The 20,000-nt window shown below is 46.9% G+C and overlaps 1 protein-coding gene across 1 annotated transcript in view; it reads left to right on the top strand.

Moving 5' to 3' along the window:
- Positions 1–20,000, top strand: part of htt (huntingtin) — a gene marked incomplete at its 5' end in the record, with an annotated part of 84,324 nt that overhangs the window by 48,266 nt on the left and 16,058 nt on the right. Inside the window, 14 exons of the mRNA XM_046338130.1 lie at positions 1,656–1,731; positions 5,701–5,840; positions 6,039–6,161; positions 6,258–6,474; positions 7,093–7,238; positions 8,536–8,713; positions 10,037–10,135; positions 11,288–11,472; positions 14,360–14,486; positions 15,249–15,352; positions 16,374–16,528; positions 16,985–17,124; positions 17,841–17,923; positions 19,832–19,962. Of these exons, the coding sequence (XP_046194086.1) occupies positions 1,656–1,731; positions 5,701–5,840; positions 6,039–6,161; positions 6,258–6,474; positions 7,093–7,238; positions 8,536–8,713; positions 10,037–10,135; positions 11,288–11,472; positions 14,360–14,486; positions 15,249–15,352; positions 16,374–16,528; positions 16,985–17,124; positions 17,841–17,923; positions 19,832–19,962 (1,904 nt within the window). The remainder of the gene's footprint in view (positions 1–1,655; positions 1,732–5,700; positions 5,841–6,038; positions 6,162–6,257; positions 6,475–7,092; positions 7,239–8,535; positions 8,714–10,036; positions 10,136–11,287; positions 11,473–14,359; positions 14,487–15,248; positions 15,353–16,373; positions 16,529–16,984; positions 17,125–17,840; positions 17,924–19,831; positions 19,963–20,000) is intronic.

Genomic DNA, 20,000 nt, shown 5'->3' on the forward strand with positions numbered 1-20,000 from the left:
TAGAACAGTTTAGTCCATCTGAACATGTTCTCTGTTCCTCTATAGAACAGTTTAGTCCAGCTGAACATGTTCTCTGTTCCTCTATAGAACAGTTTAGTCCAGCTGAACATGTTCTCTGTTCCTCTATAGAACAGTTTAGTCCAGCTGAACATGTTCTCTCTCTCTGTTCCTCTATAGAACAGTTTAGTCCAGCTGAACATGTTCTCTCTCTGTTCCTCTATAGAACAGTTTAGTCCAGCTGAACATGTTCTCTGTTCCTCTATAGAACAGTTTTGAACATGTTCTCTGTTCCTATAGAACTCCAGCTGAACATGTTCTCTCTCTGTTCCTCTATAGAACAGTTTAGTCCAGCTGAACATGTTCTCTCTCTGTTCCTCTATAGAACAGTTTAGTCCAGCTGAACATGTTCTCTGTTCCTCTATAGAACAGTTTAGTCTAGCTGAACATGTTCTCTCTCTGTTCCTCTATAGAACAGTTTAGTCCAGCTGAACATGTTCTCTGTTCCTCTATAGAACAGTTTAGTCCAGCTGAACATGTTCTCTCTCTGTTCCTCTATAGAACAGTTTAGTCCAGCTGAACATGTTCCTCTATTCCAGCTGAACATGTCTCTGTTCCTCTATAGAACAGTTTAGTCCAGCTGAACATGTTCTCTGTTCCTCTATAGAACAGTTTAGTCCAGCTGAACATGTTCTCTCTCTGTTCCTCTATAGAACAGTTTAGTCCAGCTGAACATGTTCTCTCTCTGTTCCTCTATAGAACAGTTTAGTCCAGCTGAACATGTTCTCTGTTCCTCTATAGAACAGTTTAGTCCAGCTGAACATGTTCTCTGTTCCTCTATAGAACAGTTTAGTCCAGCTGAACATGTCTCTCTCTGTTCCTCTATAGAACAGTTTAGTCCAGCTGAACATGTTCTCTGTTCCTCTATAGAACAGTTTAGTCCAGCTGAACATGTTCTCTGTTCCTCTATAGAACAGTTTAGTCCAGCCAGCTGAACATGAACATGTTCTCTGTTCCTCTATAGAACAGTTTAGTCCAGCTGAACATGTTCTCTGTTCCTCTATAGAACAGTTTAGTCCAGCTGAACATGTTCTCTGTTCCTCTATAGAACAGTTTAGTCCAGCTGAACATGTTCTCTGTTCCTCTATAGAACAGTTTAGTCCAGCTGAACATGTTCTCTGTTCCTCTATAGAACAGTTTAGTCCAGCTGAACATGTTCTCTCTCTGTTCCTCTATAGAACAGTTTAGTCCAGCTGAACATGTTCTCTGTTCCTCTATAGAACAGTTTAGTCCAGCTGAACATGTTCTCTGTTCCTCTATAGAACAGTTTAGTCCAGCTGAACATGTTCTCTGTTCCTCTATAGAACAGTTTAGTCCAGCTGAACATGTTCTCTGTTCCTCTATAGAACAGTTTAGTCCAGCTGAACATGTTCTCTGTTCCTCTATAGAACAGTTTAGTCCAGCTGAACATGTTCTCTGTTCCTCTATAGAACAGTTTAGTCCAGCTGAACATGTTCTCTGTTCCTCTATAGAACAGTTTAGTCCAGCTGAACATGTTCTCTGTTCCTCTATAGAACAGTTTAGTCCAGCTGAACATGTTCTCTGTTCCTCTATAGAACAGTTTAGTCCAGCTGAACATGTTCTCTGTTCCTCTATAGAACAGTTTAGTCCAGCTGCCTGTGGAGGAACTGGACAGAATCCAGGAATACCTTCAGATCAGTGGACTTGCTCAGCTGAACAATACTCCAGCTGAACTCTCTCCTCTCCTGAACATGTTCTCTGTTCCTCTATAGAACTCTCCTGAACTCCTCCTCTCTCCAGCTGAACATGTTCTCTCCTCTCCTCAGTTTAGTCCTCCTGAACATGTTCTCTGTTCCTCTATAGAACAGTTTCTCCAGCTGAACATGTCTCCTTTCCTCTATAGAACAGTTTTCCTCCTGAACATGTCCCCTCTCTGTTCCTCTAGAACCTCTCCTCTCCTCTAGAACTCCTCCTCCTCCTCAGTGGACTTGCTCGGTCCTCTCCTCTCCTCTCCTCTCCTCTCCTCTCCTCCTCTCCTCTCCTCTCCTCTCCTCTCTCCTCTCCTCTCCTCTCCTCTCCTCTCCTCCTCCCTCCTCTCCTCTCCCTCTCCTCTCTTCTCTCTCCTCTCCCCTCTATTTCCTCTCCTCTCCCCTCCTCTCCTCTCTCCTCTCCTCTCCTCTACTGCTGTATATATAGTGTATGAAGGGGTGTCCTGTATATATAGAGTATGAAGGGGTGTCCTGTATATATAGAGTATGAAGGGGTGTCCTGTATATATAGAGTATGATGTGGTGTCTTGTATATATAGAGTATGAAGGGGTGTCCTGTATATATAGAGTATGAAGGGGTGTCCTGTATATATAGAGTATGAAGGGGTGTCCTGTATATATAGAGTATGAAGGGGTGTCCTGTATATATAGTGAAGGGGTGTATGAAGTGTATGGGTGTCCTGTATATATAGTGTATGAAGGGGTGTCCTGTATATATAGAGTATGAAGGGGTGTCCTGTATATATAGTGTATGAAGGGGTGTCCTGTATATATAGTGTATGAAGGGGTGTCCTGTATATATAGTGTATGAAGGGGTGTCCTGTATATATAGAGTATGAAGGGGTGTCCTGTATATATAGAGTATGAAGGGGTGTCCTGTATATAGTATGCTGTATATATAGAGTATGAAGGGGTGTCCTGTATATATAGAGTATGCTGTATATATAGAGTATGGTGTCCTGTATATATAGAGTATGAAGGGGTGTCCTGTATATATAGAGTATGAAGGGTGTCCTGTATATATAGAGTATGAAGGGCTGTCCTGTATATATAGAGTATGAAGGGGTGTCCTGTATATATAGTGTATGAAGGGGTGTCCTCATACTGCTGTATATATAGAGTATGAAGGGGTGTCCTGTATATATAGAGTATGCTGTATATATAGAGTATGAAGGGGTGTCCTGTATATATAGAGGATGAAGGGGTGTCCTGTATATATAGAGTATGAAGGGGTGTCCTGTATATATAGTGGATGAAGGGGTGTCCTCATACTGCTGTATATATAGTGTATGAAGGGGTGTCCTGTATATATAGTGTATGAAGGGGTGTCCTCATACTGCTGTATATATAGTGTATGAAGGGGTGTCCTGTATATATAGTGTATGAAGGGGTGTCCTGTATATATAGTGTAGGAAGGGGTGTCCTCATACTGCTGTATATATAGAGTATGAAGGGGTGTCCTGTATATATAGTGTATGAAGGGGTGTCCTGTATATATAGTGTATGAAGGGGTGTCCTGTATATATAGAGTATGAAGGGGTGTCCTGTATATATAGAGTATGAAGGGGTGTCCTGTATATATAGAGTATGAAGGGGTGTCCTGTATATATAGAGTATGAAGGGGTGTCCTGTATATATAGAGTATGAAGGGGTGTCCTGTATATATAGAGTATGAATATAGGGGTGTCCTGTATATATAGTGTATGAAGGGGTGTCCTGTATATATGATGAAGGGGTGTCCTGTATATATAGAGTATGAAGGGGTGTCCTGTATATATAGAGTATGAAGGGGTGTCCTGTATATATAGAGTATGAAGGGGTGTCCTGTATATATAGTGTATGAAGGGGTGTCCTGTATATATAGTGTATGAAGGGGTGTCCTGTATATATAGAGTATGAAGGGGTGTCCTGTATATATAGAGTATGAAGGGGTGTCCTGTATATATAGAGTATGAAGGGGTGTCCTGTATATATAGAGTATGAAGGGGTGTCCTGTATATATAGAGTATGAAGGGGTGTCCTGTATATATAGAGTATGAAGGGGTGTCCTGTATATATAGAGTATGAAGGGGTGTCCTGTATATATAGAGTATGAAGGGGTGTCCTGTATATATAGAGTATGAAGGGGTGTCCTCATACTGCTGTATATATAGAGTATGAAGGGGTGTCCTGTATATATAGAGGATGAAGGGGTGTCCTGTATATATAGAGTATGAAGGGGTGTCCTGTATATATAGAGTATGAAGGGGTGTCCTGTATATATAGTGGATGAAGGGGTGTCCTGTATATATAGTGGATGAAGGGGTGTCCTGTATATATAGAGTATGAAGGGGTGTCCTGTATATATAGTATGAAGGGGTAGAGTATGAAGGGGTGTCCTGTATATATAGTATGAAGGGGTGTCCTGTATATATAGAGTATGAAGGGGTGTCCTGTATATATAGAGTATGAAGGGGTGTCCTGTATATATAGAGTATGAAGGGGTGTCCTGTATATATAGAGTATGAAGGGGTGTCCTGTATATATAGAGTATGAAGGGGTGTCCTGTATATATAGTGGATGAAGGGGTGTCCTGTATATATAGTGGATGAAGGGGTGTCCTGTATATATAGAGTATGAAGGGGTGTCCTGTATATATAGAGTATGAAGGGGTGTCCTGTATATATAGAGTATGAAGGGGTGTCCTGTATATATAGAGTATGAAGGGGTGTCCTCATACTGCTGTATATATAGAGTATGAAGGGGTGTCCTGTATATATAGTGTATGAAGGGGTGTCCTGTATATATAGAGTATGAAGGGGTGTCCTCCTGTATATATAGAATGGGGTGTCCTGTATATATAGAGTATGAAGGGGTGTCCTGTATATATAGAGTATGATGTGGTGTCTTGTATATATAGAGTATGCAGGGGTGTCCTGTATATATAGAGTATGAAGGGGTGTCCTGTATATATAGAGTATGAAGGGGTGTCCTGTATATATAGAGTATGAAGGGGTGTCCTGTATATATAGAGTATGAAGGGGTGTCCTGTATATATAGAGTATGAAGGGGTGTCCTCATACTGCTGTATATATAGTGGATGAAGGGGTGTCCTGTATATATAGTGGATGAAGGGGTGTCCTGTATATATAGAGTATGAAGGGGTGTCCTGTATATATAGTGGATGAAGGGGTGTCCTCATACTGCTGTATATATAGTGGATGAAGGGGTGTCCTCATACTGCTGTATATATAGTGGATGAAGGGGTGTCCTGTATATATAGAGTATGAAGGGGTGTCCTGTATATATAGTGGATGAAGGGGTGTCCTGTATATATAGAGTATGAAGGGGTGTCCTGTATATATAGTGGATGAAGGGGTGTCCTGTATATATAGTGGATGAAGGGGTGTCCTGTATATATAGTGTATGAAGGGGTGTCCTGTATATATAGTGGATGAAGGGGTGTCCTGTATATATAGTATGATGGGGTGTCCTGTATATATAGAGTATGAAGGGGTGTCCTGTATATATAGAGTATGAAGGGGTGTCCACATACTGCTGTATATATAGAGTATGAAGGGGTGTCCTGTATATATAGTGGATGAAGGGGTGTCCTGTATATATAGTGTATGAAGGGGTGTCCTGTATATATAGAGTATGAAGGGGTGTCCTGTATATATAGAGGATGAAGGGGTGTCCTGTATATATAGAGGATGAAGGGGTGTCCTGTATATATAGTGGATGAAGGGGTGTCCACATACTGCTGTATATATAGAGTATGAAGGGGTGTCCTGTATATATAGTGGATGAAGGGGTGTCCACATTCTGCTGTGTTCATCGGTCATTATATCCTTTTCCCAAGCTACTTTCCTAACTAGATTTATACCACAACAAGCTGGTGATGTGTGATGTCATTTCCTGCCTCTTGTTGCTAGGCACCAGAGGTTCTACTCCCTGCTGGACAGGTTCCGAGCCACCGTTGCCGAGGACACCAGCAGCCCCTCCCCTCCTGTGACATCACACCCCCTGGATGGGGAACCGCCACCTGCCCCTGAACTAGTCAAGGCTGACAAGGTGTGTGTGTGTGTGTGTGTGTGTGTGTGTGTGTGTGTGTGTGTGTGTGTGTGTGTGTGTGTGTGTGTGTGTGTGTGTGTGTGTGTGTGTCTTGTACTAACTGTGTGTGTGTGTGTCTTGTACTAACTGTGTGTGTGTGTGTCTTGTACTAACTGTGTGTGTGTGTGTCTTGTACTAACTGTGTGTGTCTTGTTCCAGGAGTGGTATGTTGCCTTGGTGATGTCCCAGTGCTGTCTCCGTGGTGACGGGTCGTTCCTGGAGACAACGGAACTCCTGACCAAACTACCTCCTGACGACCTCTCTACCATCATGACCTGCAAGGTAACACACACGCGCACGCACACACACACACACGCACACGCACACGCACACTCGCACACACACACACACACACTGACCTCTCTCTCTCTCCACCAGGACTTCAACCTGTCTCTCCTCTGTCCGTGTCTGAGTCTGGGGGTTCAGAGGTTAACCCGGGGTCAGGGGTCGTTGCTATTGGAGACGGCCCTGGCCGTGACCCTGGATCATCTGAGCGGGGTCACACAGCTACTTCCTGTTCCACACCGTTCCTTCCTGCCGCCGGCCAAACCTGACCCGGCCGAGCCCTACTGGGACAAACTGGCTGTCGTCTATGGTAAGAGTAACTCGGAAGGTTGTTGGTTCGAATCCTGGGTGGATCTGGCAACTAAAAGCCTTTCTGTTCGTCAGATTGAGTCTTTTAGACCTGGCCAGATTGTCCCATTCTGCTACATTACACTGTGATGTTACCTGATTAAACTGTGGATGTGGACCTGGCCAGATTGTCCCATTCTGCCATTTAGCTGGCGAGGCCACGTCAGCCAACTACCAGCACAAGCAGCGTACGCCTCCCCTCTGTCAATTATTATGTTGTTCTCTAGGTGGAGCAGGGCTCTACCCGCTCTATGTAGAGCTGTCTCAGTATCTGTTGTGTGTGTATTCTAGGTGGAGCAGGGAGCTATGTAGAGATGTCTCAGTATCTGTTGTGTGTGTATTCTAGGTGGAGCTATGTAGAGATGTCTCAGTATCTGTTGTGTGTGTATTCTAGGTGGAGCAGGGCTCTACCCGCTCTATGTAGAGCTGTCTCAGTATCTGTTGTGTGTGTATTCTAGGTGGAGCAGGGCTCTACCCGCTCTATGTAGAGATGTCTCAGTATCTGTTGTGTGTGTATTCTAGGTGAGGCTGGACTCTACCCACGGGTGATGTCTCAGTATCTGCTGTGTGTGTATTCTAGGTGAGGCTGGACTCTACCCACGGGTGATGTTTCTGTGTAGAGCGCTGTCTCAGTATCTGCTGTGTGTGGGTCAGCTTCCTTCCCCTCTGCAAATCCCTGAAGACAAACAACATCTCATCACCACCTTCACTACCATGGCAACCGAGGTAAGAAGCTTATAATCCCTGACCTCTAACCCTTGACTCTATCCCTGGCCAATTAAAAAAGACTTGGAAGTGTTTTTTTGTAAAACATGTTATATATTTTTAAAATTAATTTTAGGGAAACGTTTCAATGTATAAACCGCTATAACTAGATATAGAGTATGTAGAAGAGATAATGGACCAGATATAGAGTATGTAGATGAGATAATGGACCAGATATAGAGTATGTAGAAGAGATAATGGACCAGATATAGAGTATGTAGAAGAGATAATGGACCAGATAGAAGAGATAATGGACCAGATATAGAGTATGTAGAAGAGATAATGGACCAGATATAGAGTATGTAGAAGAGATAGAATATGTAGAAGAGATAATGGACCAGATATAGAGTATGTAGAAGAGATAATGGACCAGATATAGAGTATGTAGAGATAATGGACCAGATATAGAGTATGTAGAAGAGATAATGGACCAGATATAGAGTATGTAGAAGAGATAATGGACCAGATATAGAGTATGTAGATGAGATAATGGACCAGATATAGAGTATGTAGAAGAGATAATGGACCAGATATAGAGTATGTAGAAGAGATAATGGACCAGATATAGAGTATGTAGAAGAGATAATGGACCAGATATAGAGTATGTAGAAGAGATAATGGACCAGATATAGAGTATGTAGAAGAGATAATGGACTTTATGTATTTGGTAATATTATTATCTTTGAGAAATAAAAATCACCTAAATTAAAGTTGAGAACTGAAGGGAGAACTGAAAGTTCCCCCCAAAACCGTGAATTTAGCGCTATGGATTTGGTTGTTATGTTTGAGCTGAAGGACATGCCATCAGCCATGACAGCATGCACGTCAGCCATGACAGCATGCACGTCGGCCATGACAGCATGCACGTCGGCCATGACAGCATGCACGTCGGCCATGACAGCATGCACGTCGGCCATGACAGCATGCACGTCGGCCATGACAGCATGCACGTCGGCCATGACAGCATGCACGTCGGCCATGACAGCATGCACGTCGGCCATGACAGCATGCACGTCGGCCATGACAACATGCACGTCGGCCATGACAACATGCACATATCATCGACCAAAATTAGCTTTTAAAACGCCACCATTTTTCTCTCATCTCCATAGAGACGTTTCTAGAATTGCATGAAATTTGCTTAAAACTTCAAAAAATGTCTCTACACCGCCAAGGTGAGGAGGGGGCTCTCGCCCACCACCTAAGCCCCGTTTTCATCCAGAATAAACGCTGCTTCATGGTCTCTCTCTCTCTCCAGTTGGTGGTCTGGCGTGTTCTCCAGGACAGTGTTCCTCTGAGTGTTGACCTGCAGGGGGCGCTGTCCTGTCTGTGTCTGGCCCTGCAACAGCCCTGTGTCTGGAACACACTGTCTACAGCCCCGTACAAAACACACACCTGCTCTGTCATACACTGTCTCCGACTACTCATCACTGCAGGTGTGTGTGTGTGTGTGTGTGTGTGTGTGTGTGTGTGTGTGTGTGTGTGTGTGTGTGTGTGTGTGTGTGTGTGTGTGTGTGTGTGTGGGGTGTGTGTGTGTGTGTGTGTGTGTGTGTGTGTGTGTGTAGGAGAGAGGGAATGAACCTGGCCACAATTAGTGGATTTGCATGTGGTGTGACAGTGACTAAACCTCAATTATAAACTGGGAGGTTTGAGCCCTGAATGCTGATTGGCTGAAAGCCGTGGTATATATACCACGGGTATGACAAAACATGTGTTTTTACTGCTCTAATTACGGTGGCAACCAGTTTATTATAGCAATAAGGCACCTCAGGGGGTTTGTGGCATATTGCTAGTATACCACGGTTAAGGGCTGTATCCGCGTTGCGTCGTGCTGGGGCGGCAGGGTAGCCTAGTGTTGGACTAGTAACCGGAAGGTTGCAAGTTCAAATCCCTGAGCTGACAAGGTACAAATCTGTCGTTCTGCCCCTGAACAGGCAGTTAACCCACTGTTCCCAGGCCGTCATTGAAAATAAGATTTTGTTGTTAACTGACTTGCCTGGTTAAATAAAGGTAAAATAAAAGAACAGCCCTTAGCAGTGGTATATATTGGCCATATACCCCACCCCCTCTGGCCATATACCACACCCCCTCTGGCCATATACCACACCCCCTCTGGCCATATACCACACCCCCTCTGGCCATATACCACACCCCCTCTGGCCATATACCTCACCCCCTCTGGCCATATACCCCACCCCTCTGGCCATATACCCCACCCCCTCTGGCCATATACCCCACCCCCTCTGGCCATATACCCCCCCCTCTGGCCATATACCCCACCCCCTCTGGCTTTACTGCCTAAATGACTTCTCCCCTTTTTCCTCTGCTGCCAAAGTGTTAGTACACATCCAGATAAAGTATTAAACTCGCCCTCCCTTTACCTCTCTCTTTCTCTAAATCTCTCGGTTTTCCTCTCTGCCAAAGTGTTCTACCTCTCTCTCCTCTACCTCTCTCTCCTCTACCTCTCTCCTCTCTCTCTCTCCTCTCTCTCTCTCTCTCTCTCTCTCTCTCTCTCTCCTCTCTCTCTCCTCCCTCTCTCTCTCTCTCTCTCTCTCTCTCTCTCTCTCCTCTACCTCTCTCTCCTCTACCTCTCTCTCTCTCCTCTACCTCTCTCTCTCTCCTCCCTCTCTCTCCTCTCATTTCCCTCTCTCTCTCTCTCTCTCCTCCATCTCTCCTCTCCTTTCCCTCTCCTCTCCCTCCCTTTGCCTCTCTCTATCCTCTCCTCTCTCCCCCCACCCCTCCTCTCCTCTCCTCTCTAGTGGCAGTAGGTCCAGGTGACCATCTCTTACATCCAGGGAGGAAGAGAACCACCGGGTCAGACGGTGATTCAGACCAGGTCCACTCTCCAAACACTGACAGTAAGTAATATAGTTGTTGTTGTGTTTCCATTATCATTTTAGTCCGTCACTCTCAGTGAGTTAGATCATGAGTTAGATTCACTCTCCATCACTCTCAGTGAGTTAGATCATGAGTTAGATTCACTCTCCGTCACTCTCAGTGAGTTAGATCATGAGTTAGATTCACTCTCCATCACTCTCAGTGAGTTAGATCATGAGTTAGATTCACTCTCCATCACTCTCAGTGAGTTAGATCATAAGTTAGATTCACTCTCCATCACTCTCAGTGAGTTAGATCCACTCTCCATCACTCTCAGTGAGTTAGATCATGAGTTAGATTCACTCTCCATCACTCTCAGTGAGTTAGATCATGCTTCATCACTGTTAAATCATCTGACTCGTGGCTACTAATACATACAGTCTTTTAGCTTGTTGTGTTTTAATGTGCATTAGATGTGTTAAGTGTTATCTCTGATGTGTTATCTCTAATGTGTTATCTCTAATGTGTTATCTCTAATGTGTTATCTCTGATGTGTTATCTCTGATGTGTTATCTCTGATGTGTTATCTCTGATGTGTTATCTCTGATGTGTTATCTCTGATGTGTTATCTCTGATGTGTTATCTCTGATGTGTTATCTCTAATGTGTTATCTCTGATGTGTTATCTCTGATGTGTTATCTCTGATGTGTTATCTCTGATGTGTTATCTCTGATGTGTTATCTCTGTGTTATCTCTGATGTGTTATCTCTAATGTGTTATCTCTAATGTGTTATCTCTGATGTGTTATCTCTGATGTGTTATCTCTGATGTGTTATCTCTGATGTGTTATCTCTGATGTGTTATCTCTGATGTGTTATCTCTGATGTGTTATCTCTGATGTGTTATCTCTGATGTGTTATCTCTGATGTGTTATCTCTGATGTGTTATCTCTGATGTGTTATCTCTGATGTGTTATCTCTGATGTGTTATCTCTGATGTGATGTGTTATCTCTGATGTGTTATCTCTGTTATGTGTTATCTCTGATGTGTTATCTCTGATGTGTTATCTCTGATGTGTTATCTCTGATGTGTTATCTCTGATGTGTTATCTCTGATGTGTTATCTCTGATGTGTTATCTCTGATGTGTTATCTCTAATGTGTTATCGCTAATGTGTGTGTGTGTGTGTTTCAGACGTGTGTGAGCGACGGTCGTGTGAGATCATGGCTGAGCTGGTGGAAGGTCTCCAGAGCGTTCTGTCTCTGGGTCACCATAGAAACAGCGGAATCCCAGCCTTCCTCACGCCGATGCTCCGAAACATCATCATCAGTCTGTCCAGACTACCGCTGGTCAACAGCTACACTAGAGTCCCCCCCCTGGTCAGTCACTGGTCAACAGCTACACTAGAGTCCCCCCCCTGGTCAGTCACTGGTCAACAGCTACACTAGAGTCCCCCCTGGTCAGTCACTGGTCAACAGCTACACTAGAGTACCCCCCCTGGTCAGTCACTGGTCAACCCCCCCCCTGGTCAGTCACTGGTCAACAGCTACACTAGAGTCCCCCCTGGTCAGTCACTGGTCAACAGCTACACTAGAGTCCCCCCTGGTCAGTCACTGGTCAACAGCTACACTAGAGTCCCCCCTGGTCAGTCACTGGTCAACAGCTACACTAGAGTCCCCCCCTGGTCAGTCACTGGTCAACAGCTACACTAGAGTCCCCCCTGGTCAGTCACTGGTCAACAGCTACACACTAGAGTCAACAGCTACACTAGAGTCCCCCTGGTCAGTCACTGGTCAACAGCTACACTAGAGTCCCCCCTGGTCAGTCACTGGTCAACAGCTACACTAGAGTCCCCCTGGTCAGTCACTGGTCAACAGCTACACTAGAGTCCCCCTGGTCAGTCACTGGTCAACAGCTACACTAGAGTCCCCCGGGTCAGTCACTGGTCAACAGCTACACTAGAGTCCCCCCTGGTCAGTCACTAGTCAACAGCTACACTAGAGTCCTAGAGTGTCCCCCCTGGTCAGTCACTGGTCAACAGCTACACTAGAGTCCCCCCTGGTCAGTCACTGGTCAACAGCTACACTAGAGTCCCCCTGGTCAGTCACTGGTCAACAGCTACACTAGAGTCCCCCCTGGTCAGTCACTGGTCAACAGCTACACTAGAGTCCCCCTGGTCAGTCACTGGTCAACAGCTACACTAGAGTCCCCCCTGGTCAGTCACTGGTCAACAGCTACACTAGAGTCTCCTGTCCCCCCCCTGGTCAGTCACTGGTCAACAGCTACACTAGAGTCCCCCTGGTCAGTCACTGGTCAACAGCTACACTAGAGTCCCCCCTGGTCAGTCACTGGTCAACAGCTACACTAGAGTCCCCCCTGGTCAGTCACTGGTCAACAGCTACACTAGAGTCCCCCCCTGGTCAGTCACTGGTCAACAGCTACACTAGAGTCCCCCCTGGTCAGTCACTGGTCAACAGCTACACTAGAGTCCCCCGTCCCCCTGGTCAGTCACTGGTCAACAGCTACACTAGAGTCCCCCTGGTCAGTCACTGGTCAACAGCTACACTAGAGTCCCCCCTGGTCAGTCACTGGTCAACAGCTACACTAGAGTCCCCCCTGGTCAGTCACTGGTCAACAGCTACACTAGAGTCCCCCTGGTCAGTCACTGGTCAACAGCTACACTAGAGTCCCCCTGGTCAGTCACTGGTCAACAGCTACACTAGAGTCCCCTGGTCAGTCACTGGTCAACAGCTACACTAGAGTCCCCGTCCCCCCTGGTCAGTCACTGGTCAACAGCTACACTAGAGTCCCCCTGGTCAGTCACTGGTCAACAGCTACACTAGAGTCAGTCACCCCCCTGGTCAGTCACTGGTCAACAGCTACACTAGAGTCCCCCCTGGTCAGTCACTGGTCAACAGCTACACTAGAGTCCCCCCTGGTCAGTCACTGGTCAACAGCTACACTAGAGTCCCCCCCTGGTCAGTCACTGGTCAACAGCTACACTAGAGTCCCCTGTCCCCCCTGGTCAGTCACTGGTCAACAGCTACACTAGAGTCCCCCCCTGGTCAGTCACTGGTCAACAGCTACACTAGAGTCCCCCCCTGGTCAGTCACTGGTCAACAGCTACACTACACTAGAGTCCCCCCTGGTCAGTCACTGGTCAACAGCTACACTAGAGTCCCCCTGGTCAGTCACTGGTCAACAGCTACACTAGAGTCCCCCCCCTGGTCAGTCACTGGTCAACAGCTACACTAGAGTCCCCCCTGGTCAGTCACTGGTCAACAGCTACACTAGAGTCCCCCTGGTCAGTCACTGGTCAACAGCTACACTAGAGTCCCCCCCCTTTGTCTGTCTGTAATCTCTAGGTGAGGAAGCTGGGCTGGTCCCCTGTAACCTCTAGGTGTGGAAGCTGGGCTGGTCCCCTGTAACCTCTAGGTGAGGAAGCTGGGCTGGTCCCCTGTAACCTCTAGGTGTGGAAGCTGGGCTGGTCCCCTGTAACCTCTAGGTGTGGAAGCTGGGCTGGTCCCCTGTAAACTCTAGGTGTGGAAGCTGGGCTGGTCCCCTGTAACCTCTAGGTGTGGAAGCTGGGCTGGTCCCCTGTAACCTCTAGGTAATAATAATAATAATATATAATATATAATAATAATATAATATATATGCCATTTAGCAGACGCTTTTATCCAAAGCGACTTACAGTCATGTGTGCATACATTCTACGTATGGGTGGTCCCGGGGATCGAACCCACTACCCTGGCGTTACAAGCGCCATGCTCTACCAACTGAGCTACAGAAGGGCTGGTCCCCTGTAACCTCTAGGTGAGGAAGCTGGGCTGGTCCCCTGTAACCTCTAGGTGAGGAAGCTGGGCTGGTCCCCTGTAATCTTGAGGTGAGGAAGCTGGGCTGGTCCCCTGTAACCTCTAGGTGAGGAAGCTGGGGTGGTCCCCTGTAACCTCTAGGTGAGGAAGCTGGGCTGGTCCCCTGTAATCTCGAGGTGAGGAAGCTGGGCTGGTCCCCTGTAACCTCTAGGTGAGGAAGCTGGGCTGGTCCCCTGTAACCTCTAGGTGTGGAAGCTGGGCTGGTCCCCTGTAACCTCTAGGTGTGGAAGCTGGGCTGGTCCCCTGTAACCTCTAGGTGAGGAAGCTGGGCTGTTCCCCTGTAACGTGTCTGTCTGTAACCTCTAGGTGTGGAAGCTGGGCTGGTCCCCTGTAACCTCTAGGTGTGGAAGCTGGGCTGGTCCCCTGTAACGTGTCTGTCTGTAACCTCTAGGTGTGGAAGCTGGGCTGGTCCCCTCGGCCGGGGGGAGAGTTCGGCACCACCCTTCCTGAGATCCCTGTAGAGTTCCTGCAGGAGAAGGACGTGTTCAGGGAGTTCCTCTATCGCATCAACACACTGGGTGAGTGGTCCAAGTGTTTATAACCTTCTATGTCATTGTTATAGAGGCCTATTCCACATCTACAGTCGACTGAGACTGACCCTTTAGGTTATAACCTGCTATGTCATTGTTATAGAGGTCTATTCCACATCTACAGTCGACTGTTAGACTGATCCTTTAGGTTATAACCTGCTATGTCATTGTTATAGAGGTCTATTCCACATCTACAGTCGACTGATAGACTGATCCTTTAGGTTATAACCTGCTATGTCATTGTTATAGAGGCCTATTCCACATACTGTTAGACTGATCCTTTAGGTGTTTATAACCTGCTATGTCATTGTTATAGAGTCCTATTCCACATAGACTGTTAGACTGATCCTTTAGGTGTTTATAACCTGCTATGTCATTGTTATAGAGGCCTATTCCACATCTACAGTCGACTGTTAGACTGATCCTTTAGGTGTTTATAACCTGCTATGTCATTGTTATAGAGGCCTATTCCACATACTGTTAGACTGATCCTTTAGGTGTTTATAACCTACTATGTCATTGTTATAGAGTCCTATTCCACATAGACTGTTAGACTGATCCTTTAGGTGTTTATAACCTGCTATGTCATTGTTATAGAGGCCTATTCCACATCTACAGTCGACTGTTAGACTGATCCTTTAGGTGTTTATAACCTGCTATGTCATTGTTATAGAGGTCTATTCCACATAGACTGTTAGACTGATCCTTGAGGTGTTACTAACCTGTAGTTTGAACATGTGTGGTATTCAGGCTGGAGCAGTAGGACCCAGTTTGAAGAGACCTGGGCCACACTGCTAGGAGTTCTGGTCACTCAACCCATCTCTATGGACCAGGAGGAGGAGAGAGAACAGGAGGTGCATACACCACACCACACCACACACGCACCTCTCTGTCTCGCTCTTTCTGTCTCTCTTTGTCTCTCCTTGTCTCTCTGTCTGTCTGTCTCTCTCTCTGTCTGTCTCTCATTTCAATTCAAGGGGTTTTATTGACATGGGAAACATGTTAACATCGCCAAAATAATCGGGTACCTTTGATGATCTTCGGATGTTTGCACTCACGAGACTCCCAGTTACACAATTCGGTTGGCGCGTTTTGTTCAGTAATCCAACAGGCTCGTGCAGGTCACAACGGGGCAGATGAAAATTCCAAATAGTATACGTAAAGTTCGTAGAAACATGTCAAACGTTTTTTAATAATCAATCCTCAGGTTGTTTTTACAATAAATAATCGATAATATTTCAACGGGACTTTTCAATAAGAGAGAAAGAAAAGGTCTAGCTTCAGTGGCGTGCGCGCAAATCTGAAGACATCTGGCTATCCACTGACACGATGTGATCATTCTCGCTCATTTTTTCAGAATAAAAGCCTGAAACTACGACTAAAGACTGTTCACACCTTGTGGAAGCCACTGGGAAAGGAATCTGGTTGATATCCCTTTAAATGGAGGATAGGCTTGCAATGGAAAAGAGTAGGTTCAGAAAAACAGCTCTTCCTGGATGGATTTTCCTCAGGTTTTCGCCTGCAATATCAGTTCTGTTATACTCACAGACAATATTTTTTGACAGTTTTGGAAACTTTAGAGTGTTTTCTATCCTAATCTGCCAATTCTATGCATATTCTAGTTTCTGGTCCTGAGAAATAGGCAGTTTACTTTGGGCATGTTTTTCATCCAAACTTCAAAATACTGCCCCCTAGCCTAAAGAGGTTTTGTTGGATTTACAATGGTTTTTGTCTCTCTGTCGCTCGTTTTTTCTCTCTCTCGTTTTCTGTCTCTCTCTCTCTCTCTCTCTCTCTCTCTCTCTGTCTGTCTCTGTCTCTGTCTCTGTCTCTGTCTCTGTCTCTCTCTGTCTCTCTGGTTCTGTGTGTGTTTAACAGGAGGACTTGGAGCGTACCCAGTTGAATGTGTTAGCGGTCCAGGCCATCACGTCTCTGGTTCTGAGTTCCATGACTCTCCCTACTGCCGGAAACCCTACTGTCTCCTGTCTGGAACAACAGCCGAGAAACAAGACCCTTAAAGTCCTGGACACACGGTACACATACTGCATTCTGCACTCTGGGTTCTGGTCTCTGGGTTCTGGTCTCTGGGTTCTGGTCTCTGGGTTCTTGTCTCTGGGTTCTGGTCTCTGGGTTCTGGACACACGGTACACATACTGCATTCTGCACTCTGGGTTCTGGTCTCTGGGTTCTGGTCTCTGGGTTCTGGTCTCTGGGTTCTGGTCTCTGGGTTCTGGTCTCTGGGCTCCGGTCTCTGGGTTCTGGACTCTGCCTTCTGGTCTCTGGATTCTGGGTTCTGGGCTCTGTCTGTAAATCTGACCCAATTATCAGGCTACCCCATTATACACACCCACACCAAGCAACAAAAGCCTAAAATACCACAGACTTCAGATTGTGTCACTTTGTAGAATGGCTTTTCCTCTCATACTATATTCATACTGACAGGAGAACTAGTTATTCCTGACATTGCGGTGGTCTTGTCTTCCCGTCAGGTTTGGCAGGAAGTTGTCAGTGATCAGAGGAGCCGTGGAGAGAGAGATCCAGGCCATGGTGTCGAAGAGAGACAACGTACACACACACCACCCCTACCACACCTGGGACCCTGTCCCCTCCCTGTCTGCTGTCTCACCAGGTAACACACCTGGGACCCTGTCCCCTCCCTGTCTGCTGTCTCACCAGGTAACACACCTGGGACCCTGTTCCCCTCCCTGTCTGCTGTCTCACCAGGTAACACACCTGGGACCCTGTCCCCTCCCTGTCTGACCAGGTAACACACCTGGTACCCTGTCCCCTCCCTGTCTGCTGTCTCACCAGGTAACACACCTGGTACCCTGTCCACCTCCCTGTCTGACCAGGTAACACATCTGGTACCCTGTCCCCTCCCTGTCTGCTGTCTCACCAGGTAACACACCTGGTACCCTGTCCCCTCTGTCTCACCAGGTAACACACCTGGTACCCTGTCCCCTCCCTGTCTCACCAGGTAACACACCTGGTCCCCTCCCTGTCTCACCAGGTAACACACCTGGTCCCCTCCCTGTCTCACCAGGTAACACACCTGGTACCCTGTCTGTCTGTTGTCTCGCCAGGTAAAACACCTGGTCCCCTCCCTGTCTCACCAGGTAACACACCTGGTCCCCTCCCTGTCTCACCAGGTAACACACCTGGTACCCTGTCTGTCTGTTGTCTCGCCAGGTAACACACCTGGTCCCCTCCCTGTCTCACCAGGTAGACCTAGTTGTTTCTAGTAGTGTCATCCAGGGGTCAGATCCATTCAGCTGTGCAGGGTTCAGAGGTCCTCGTGGATCCTAGTAATTGATGAACCGTGTGTTTCTCTGTGTGTCTCAGCAGGTACACTGATCAGCCATGAGAAACTCCTGCTGCAGATCAACACAGAGAGAGAGATGGGAAACATGGACTACAAACTGGGACAGGTAGGATGGAGAGAGAGGTGGACTACAAACTGGGACAGGTAGGATGGAGGGAGAGAGAGATGGGAAACATGGACTACAAACTGGGACAGGTAGGATGGAGAGAGAGATGGACTACAAACTGGGACAGGTAGGATGGAGGGAGAGAGAGATGGGACACATGGACTACAAACTGGGACAGGTAGGATGGAGAGAGAGATGGACTACAAACTGGGACAGGTAGGATGGAGGGAGAGAGAGATGGACTACAAACTGGGACAGGTAGGATGGAAGGAGAGAGAGATGGACTACAAACTGGGACAGGTAGGATGGAAGGAGAGAGAGATGGACTACAAACTGGGACAGGTAGGATGGAGAGAGAGATGGGACACATGGACTACAAACTGGGACAGGTAGGATGGAGAGAGAGATGGGACACATGGACTACAAACTGGGACAGGTAGGATGGAGGGATGGGAGAGATGGGACACATGGACTACAAACTGGGACAGGTAGGATGGAGAGAGAGATGGACTACAAACTGGGACAGGTAGGATGGAGAGAGAGATGGACTACAAACTGGGACAGGTAGGATGGAGAGAGAGATGGACTACAAACTGGGACAGGTAGGATTGAAGGAGAGAGAGATGGACTACAAACTGGGACAGGTAGGATGGAGAGAGAGATGGACTACAAACTGGGACAGGTAGGATGGAAGGAGAGAGAGATGGACTACAAACTGGGACAGGTAGGATGGAGAGAGAGATGGACTACAAACTGGGACAGGTAGGATGGAGGGATGGGAGGAGAGAGAGATGGACTACAAACTGGGACAGGTAGGATGGAGGGATGGGAGGAGAGAGAGATGGACTACAAACTGGGACAGGTAGGATGGAGAGAGAGATGGACTACAAACTGGGACAGGTAGGATGGATGGGATAGGATGGATGGGAGAGAGAGATGGACTACAAACTGGGACAGGTAGGATGGAAGGAGAGAGAGATGGGACACATTGACTACAAACTGGGACAGGTAGGATGGGAGGAGAGAGATGGACTACAAACTGGGACAGGTAGGATGGAGAGAGAGATGGACTACAAACTGGGACAGGTAGGATGGAGGGATGGGAGGAGAGAGAGATGGACTACAAACTGGGACAGGTAGGATGGAGAGAGAGATGGACTACAAACTGGGACAGGTAGGATGGAGGGATGGGAGGAGAGAGAGATGGACTACAAACTGGGACAGGTAGGATGGAAGGAGAGAGAGATGGGACACATTGACTACAAACTGGGACAGGTAGGATGGGAGGATGGGAGGAGAGAGAGACTACAAACTGGGACAGGTAGGATGGAAGGAGAGATGGACTACAAACTGGGACAGGTAGGATGGAGGGATGGGAGGAGAGGGGGGGAGGGAAGACCGAACAAATGGCATAGTTGTGTCCTCTCTTGCAGATATTTTCAGTCTCTCTCTAATTCCACTCCCTAAATGTCTCTCTAATTCCTCTCCTATATTCTCTCTCTCTCTCTCTCTCTCTCTCTCTCTCTCTCTCTCTCTCTCTCTCTAATTCCACTCCTTCATTGTCTCTCCAGGTGTATTTTCTAATTCCACTCCTTCCACTCCTTCATTGTCTCTCTCTTTCTAATTCCACTCCTTTGTCTCTCTCTCTCTCTCTAATTCCACTCCCTAAATGTCTCTCTAATTCCACTCCTTTATTCTCTCTCTCTCTCTCTCTCTCTCTCTCTCTCTCTCTCTCTCTCTCTCTCTCTCTCTCTCTCTCTCTCTCTTCTAATTCCACTCCTTTATTTCTCTCTCTCTCTCTCTCTCTCTCTCTCTCTCTCTCTCTCTCTCTCTCTCTCTCTCTCTCTCTCTCTAATTCCACTCCTTTATTGTCTCTCTAATTCGACTCCTTGTCTCTCTCTCCATCAGGTGTCCATCCATTCTGTGTGGCTGGGGAACAACATTACCCCTCTGAGAGAGGAAGAGTGGGGTGAGGATGAGGAAGATGAGACTGATACTCCGGCCCCCGCCTCTCTTCCTACCTCTCCTATCAACTCCAGGTAAGACACACACACACACCTCTCACTGTCTCTCTCTC

Source organism: Oncorhynchus gorbuscha, unplaced genomic scaffold (assembly GCF_021184085.1).
Source record: "Oncorhynchus gorbuscha isolate QuinsamMale2020 ecotype Even-year unplaced genomic scaffold, OgorEven_v1.0 Un_scaffold_1744, whole genome shotgun sequence".
NCBI classification, from domain to species: Eukaryota; Metazoa; Chordata; class Actinopteri; order Salmoniformes; family Salmonidae; genus Oncorhynchus; species Oncorhynchus gorbuscha.